Source organism: Solanum lycopersicum, chromosome 11 (genome assembly GCF_036512215.1).
Source record: "Solanum lycopersicum chromosome 11, SLM_r2.1".
Lineage (NCBI taxonomy): Eukaryota > Viridiplantae > Streptophyta > Magnoliopsida > Solanales > Solanaceae > Solanum > Solanum lycopersicum.
In genome coordinates this window covers 38,600,806-38,606,732 of record NC_090810.1, presented here as the reverse complement: position 1 = coordinate 38,606,732, position 5,927 = coordinate 38,600,806, and the positions used below count along the sequence as shown (strand labels likewise).

General features: G+C 39.0%; 1 protein-coding gene across 1 annotated transcript; it reads right to left on the bottom strand.

Annotated features, from left to right (window-relative positions):
• Positions 1 to 640: 640 nt before the first annotated feature.
• Positions 641 to 2,793, bottom strand: LOC138339394 (uncharacterized). The gene is made up of 4 exons (XM_069290989.1): positions 2,576 to 2,793; positions 2,308 to 2,464; positions 1,855 to 2,226; positions 641 to 784 (listed from the first exon to the last, which is right to left on the bottom strand). Exons 1-4 carry the CDS (start codon positions 2,791 to 2,793, stop codon positions 641 to 643), a joined length of 891 nt encoding a protein of 296 aa, XP_069147090.1.
• Between the last annotated feature and the right edge of the window lie 3,134 nt (positions 2,794 to 5,927).

Below are 5,927 nucleotides of genomic sequence, written 5' to 3'. Positions count from 1 at the left end.
TAGGTACACATAATCAGCCTTGGTACTTCAGCACACCATCTCTCCCTTATTTTAAGGCCAAAACTCTTTGGTTATGGATACTTGCCTTCAAATCAAGCAAAATAGGGTCTTGATCTTGCTTCTCTTTCACCTATGACACTAATGATGATTCAGCCCCATTGGTCACCCTTATGCCTCCTTCTGTGGAGTCCATAAGTCTGACTCATAATAGTGCAAGTCGGTGCACATCTTTTGCTAACTCCCTCTTTCCTTCTTCAACATGGGAAGTACTTCCCATAGAGAACCTGCTTAATGCATCAACAATCACATTAGCCTTACCTGGGTGGTAATGAATACTCAAGTCATAATCCTTGAGTAGTTCCAACCACCTTCTCTGTCTGAGGTTGAGATCTTTTTGGGTGAACAAATATTGGAGGCTCTTGTGGTTAGTGAATATATCCACATGATCACCTTAATTACACCATATCTTCAATGCAAACACTACTACAACCAATTCTAAGTCATGAGTTGAATAATTCTTCTCATGAACCTTCAACTATGTGGAAGCATATGTTATTACCTTACCATTCTTCATTAACACACAACACAAGCCAACTCTTTATGCATCTCAATATACGACAAAGCTTTGAGTACCCTCTCGTTAGGTCAAAATCGAAGCAGTAGTCAATCTCTTTTTCAAATCCTGAAATTTTTTGTCACAAGCTTCAGACCATTGAAACTTGACTGTCTTCTGAGTTAACTTGGTCAAAGGAGAAGAAATAACTGAGAATCTTTCAACAAATCCCTATAATAGCCAGCCAAACCCAAGAAACTTCTTATATCAGTTGGAGATGTGGGTCTATGCAAACTCTGAACTGCTGTAATCTTGTGAGTATCAACTCTAATCCCTTCACAAGAAAAAATATGGCCTAAGAATGCCACATATTTAAGCCAAAACTCACACCTGGAGAACTTGGAATATAATTCCTTATCCTTCAAAGTCTGAAGAACAACCCTGAGGTGACTAGAATGATCTTCTTCATCCATGAATAAATTAGTATGTCATAAATGAAGACGATGACAACCAATCTAGATAAGGTTTGAAGACTCTGTTCATAAGATCTATGAACACTAGAAGTACATTTGTCAAACCAAAGGACATAACTGAAAATTCATAATGTCCATACCTTGTATCTAAAATTTGTCTTGGGGATATCACATTCCCTTACTTTCAAATGATGATAGCTTCATCTGAGGTCACTCTTGGAAATATAAGAAGCACCCTGAAGTTGATCGAAAAGATCATCTATCCTTGGAAGAGGATATTTATTCTTGATGGTCGCCTATTCAACTGACGGTAGTCTATACACATCCTAAGGGACCCATCCTTATTCCTAACAAACAAGACGGGAGCGCCTCAGGGTGAGACACTTGGTCGGGTGAAACCTTTATCTAACAGATCTTTCAACAGTTTTTTTAAGCTCTTTTTACTCTTCTGGTGCCATTCTTTATGGTGGAATAGACATAGGACGAGTATCTGGGTTGAAATCTATGTGAAGTCTATCTCTCTTTCGAGAGGGACTCCAGGTAGATCATTAGAAAAAACTTCTGGAAATTCCCTAACTATAGGAACTGACTGAAGGGAAAGTACCCCAACGCCTGAGTCATTAATTCGGACTAAGTGATAGATATTCCCCTTAGAAACTAACTTTCTCGTCTTAAGGTACGAAATGAAACGACCCTTAGGCATTACTGAGCTACTATCCCACTCTATGAATGGCTCATTTGGAATTCGAAATTTGACAACTCGAGTTCTGCAATTCATTGATGCATATAAGGCATGGAGGAAGTCCATACCTAGAATGACATCGTTACCATGTCTAACTCTATTAAATCAGCCATGATATTCTTGTGATTGATGGAAATAGGACAATCACGATAGACTCTTTCTGCTAGAATGGGTTCACCAACAGGTGTGGAAACACTGAATGGTTCGCTATGTTGCTCAGGAGAAGTCTCAAAGTTCACAACAACATAGGGAGTACAAAAGATAAAATCGCCTCCTGGGTCTAACAATGCATAAACAGTAAAGTCAAAGACTCGAATCTTACCAGTGACAACATCTGACGAATTCACTTGTTCTTGGCGATTGTTGAGAGCATACAAGCTGTTTGTTCCTCCGCTGGTACCAGAAGTAGTTCCCCTAGGTGCACCATGTCTGGTGGAGCAGTTGATGAAGACTGGGACCTATTGCCCCCATTTCCACCACTTTGCCTACTCTTTGGACATTCTTTATGAAATGCCCAGTCTCACACCACTTTAAACAACCTGCGGAGCCTTCGCGACAAATGCCAGAGTGATTCCTACCACACTTGGCGCAGACAGGAGGCTTACTACTCCTTGTGCCACACTACCTTGTGAATATGTAGGCCTAGATCGGGAATTCTGACCATGATGCTCAACTCTGTCTCTGGGCACAGGGGAACTAGCAAACGATGGTGCATGCCTCTTTGATTTCTTAAATTGGGGTCGACTTGAACCACCCTTCCTTTGACTAGACTCATTTCCAGTCTTCGCTTTCTTGTTTCGATATTACTCTCTGTCCCTCAGCTTCTCCTCTTCCACTTGTTGGACATAGACCATAATCCTGGATATGTAATTGTCACCTATCAACATGGAAGCCCTACCTTCCTTACTTGAAGCTCGACCCAACCTAACAACAAATAAACTCATTCTACTCCTCATGTTTTTCACCATTTCCGGAGCATAGCGAGACAGTTGCGTGAACTTCAACCCGTACTCATTAACATTCATGGAGTTTTGTTTCAACGTAAGGAACTCCCTTACCTTGGCTTCCTTTAGTTCATGAGGAAAGAATCTTCCGAAGAAGGCTTTTTTGAAGCAAGCGCCACTTGGATGTAGTGCAACCTCCCAAAGAAGGCTTCTTTGAAGCAAGCACAACTTGGATGTGGTGCATCCTCAGCTCTACCATCCTTCCATTGATCAAACCAGGTTCTAGACATACCTTCAGTTTGTATGTAGCCATAATTCAACCCTCTCAGGATCCGCCACATGCATCACCTCAAAAACTTTCTTCAACTCTTCTACGAAGTTCTCCAGATCTTCGATAGTGATTGATCTTGTGAAACAAGGAGGATTCATCCTAAGTTACTCATAAATTCTTGAGGTGCCAGCCCCTTCATGTCGATCTCAACTCAGTTGCCCAACTTGGTTAGTCACCACTTGGTTCAGCATTCGGATAGCCTCACAGAACTCAGCATTAGTAACCTCTCCTTGGGGTTGTACCTCATGTGCATTTTTTTGGAACCTATTATTCCTCAACATTTCTTCGTGGTCGACTTTTTACTACTCTTCTCGGAGGCATGATGATCTTTAAAATACGTGTAAGAACGAATTAGAGAGAGAGACTGTAGAGATAAGCTCTTCGCACGAAAGAATATGAAAGAAGTGAAACATTCCTAAATGTTTTAGCTTCCTTATCATAGATGTGGTGAACTTCACACCAATGACCAAGACTCTATAGACACGACTTCATAGACTCCTAGAACTCTTGAACCTTGTGCTCTGATACCAAGTTTGTCATGCCCTGAGCCCTACACCCTGGTGGGACCGGCACTCGATGACCATTGCTGGTCTTCTAGAGAACCCTTGGCCCGACTTACTTATATCAGCAGAAGACCAAACTCAAGTTAAGCAAGTAGGAAACATATTTATAAGAAGTACTTAATATCATAAATTTTTCCAAAACAACATTTAGTCTCAGTCAATGATAATCAAACTCTAAAAAGAATTTTTACTAGTCTATGAAGCCTCTAAACTGACTGAAGAGGGATGTTGGGACAGACCTCACAACATCCTAAAACTGAACTACTAATGGTAAGTGAAATGGATGTCCTCTGAAAATCAAAGAGGCTCACCACTAACTTTGGAGCTCAATCTGGATCAATGAAACACCGCGTGTTGATCCTGGTTACTTGTGTCAACATTATAAAATGATGCAGATCAACTTGCATCAGTACATTGAATGTACGAGTATGAGAGTTGGAGAAGTAACAAAACTTAGACTTGAAAGTGATAGACTTGAAAGAGAGTAATAATGAATACTTCCCTTGGCTCTGGTCAACTCATGATCTACTAACTCTTATTCAATATACATAGGTAAAAATATATGCAATATAAAGAAATACTAACTGAAAACATGGTTAAATCTCTGAGTGTGTGCGTGTGTGTATATATATAAGATGTATATAAAATATAATACTGATGTATATGAGAATACAATATTGTTGTGTATAAAAATACATTGAATTATGTAGTTTAATCTGTAGGAGATTCTCTAATCAACAACCATCACTTAAGAGCTACAGTGATGATACAACATTACTTGGCCCACGCTGCTCGTCCATCCTAACTTTGCCTGAGTATAGGACCTGAATTGCCTAATGGATCCACTTGTATAAACACACACACACACACACATATAAATATATATATACTGGCTCTTATGTTTTTATAACATCCTGATTCTGTGATTTGAGATTAGTGCTCAAAACTTCGCTTTTAAAAAGCTCTCTTGGAAATCAAAGTTTCCTGTTCCTTATATTAAAACTAGTTGTAGGGTCTATAGCAGTCTAACTTCCCTTCCTTTTCAAAAATTTGAAAACATTTTGTTTAAACTCTTAGGGACTACTTAGTTCCCGTATAACTTTTGAGAAGTGAACTCAACTTGATACTCTTTGCTTACTTGAAACTTAACTCTTAGGGAACTTTCCCTTATAGCTTTTGAGTAATGAGCTCAACTCTTTAATCTTTCTTGACTTGAACTTTAAGTATTTCAAAACAAAGTGAAAACTTTTGTGAAATATTTTATAAAGCTTTATAAGTTTACTTTGACTTGCTTCTTAACTTCTAGACTTGGCTCTTAACTTCCTTGACTTTGATCTTAACTTCTCTTGAATTGAATTATGTATTCAAGGATCATAATCTCATGTTTATGGATGATTTCATGATTTTTATATGTACTCTAGAGTGTTGGAATCAACTAGGAATTAAGGGTACAACACTTAGGAACTAGTACGAAAATATAGGGAAAGAACAGGGTCTCCAAAGGGTCGTGGCTCTATGAGAGGCCCGGGGTGCCAGGGCCTGTCAGAACACCCTGTCTGGGTTGCTTTGAGAGGCTCTCCCCTCTAGGTCCTTTAATACAGAGCCTTCCTTGAGTCGCTCTGGCAGGAGCAGCGCCCAAGGGCCCTCTGTCGGGACCTCCGACTTTCTTATTCGTTGCTCCTTTATTGCAAAGCCCTAGATTATTTTCTAAGCGCGTAAACTGAATGGGATCAATTTATACCCCAACATATTATCCCAAAAACTAAATTAAAGATTGAATTAGGAAAAGACCAAAACAGCCTTATCAAATCCGGATTAGGAACTTCCTCCTTAATAGTCCAACTTTCGAAATCATATCTCTCTCATACGACCTCAGAAATTTGCAAACTTGATGTCATTAGAATGATCTTCCGACGATCTTTCCATCATATAAAAAAACTCACACAAACTCCTCCTGAGTTGGAAGTTATGTACGTTTAAAAGTATCTAAACTCACTTTTGAAATCTGGAAATTTCCCACAGTTCCTTACTTATTTCCAAATTTGTTTCTTCTTGTTTTTGTTAGTTTAAACTTAGCTAATTCTACATATGAGATGTTACAATATCTACCCCTTGGGAAAATTTGTCCTTGAATGAGAATTGTTTCACTAAGCTAAGGATAGTAACTTCATTTCAACACTCAATAACAAAAGCAAGTAACAACATGTTCATACATAGCCTTATAAATTGCTAAGAAGGGAGTTTAGTACCTTGATCTACATTCTCTCCGGATTCAAAGAGATGTGGATATCTCTTCTTCATTTTCCTCTACTTCCCAAGTC

Bases quoted from the DNA above. Each gene is read 5' to 3' on its own strand.
- LOC138339394 (XM_069290989.1), bottom strand. From the start codon at position 2,793: ATGAATGTTAATGAGTACGGGTTGAAGTTCACGCAACTGTCTCGCTAT. The intron at 2,465-2,575 runs GTAATATCGAAA...ATCGTTTGCTAG, and splicing joins GAGAAGCTGAGGGACAGAGA to TTCCCCTGTGCCCAGAGACA. The intron at 2,227-2,307 runs GTTGTTTAAAGT...TGGGGGCAATAG, and splicing joins TTGTCGCGAAGGCTCCGCAG to GTCCCAGTCTTCATCAACTG.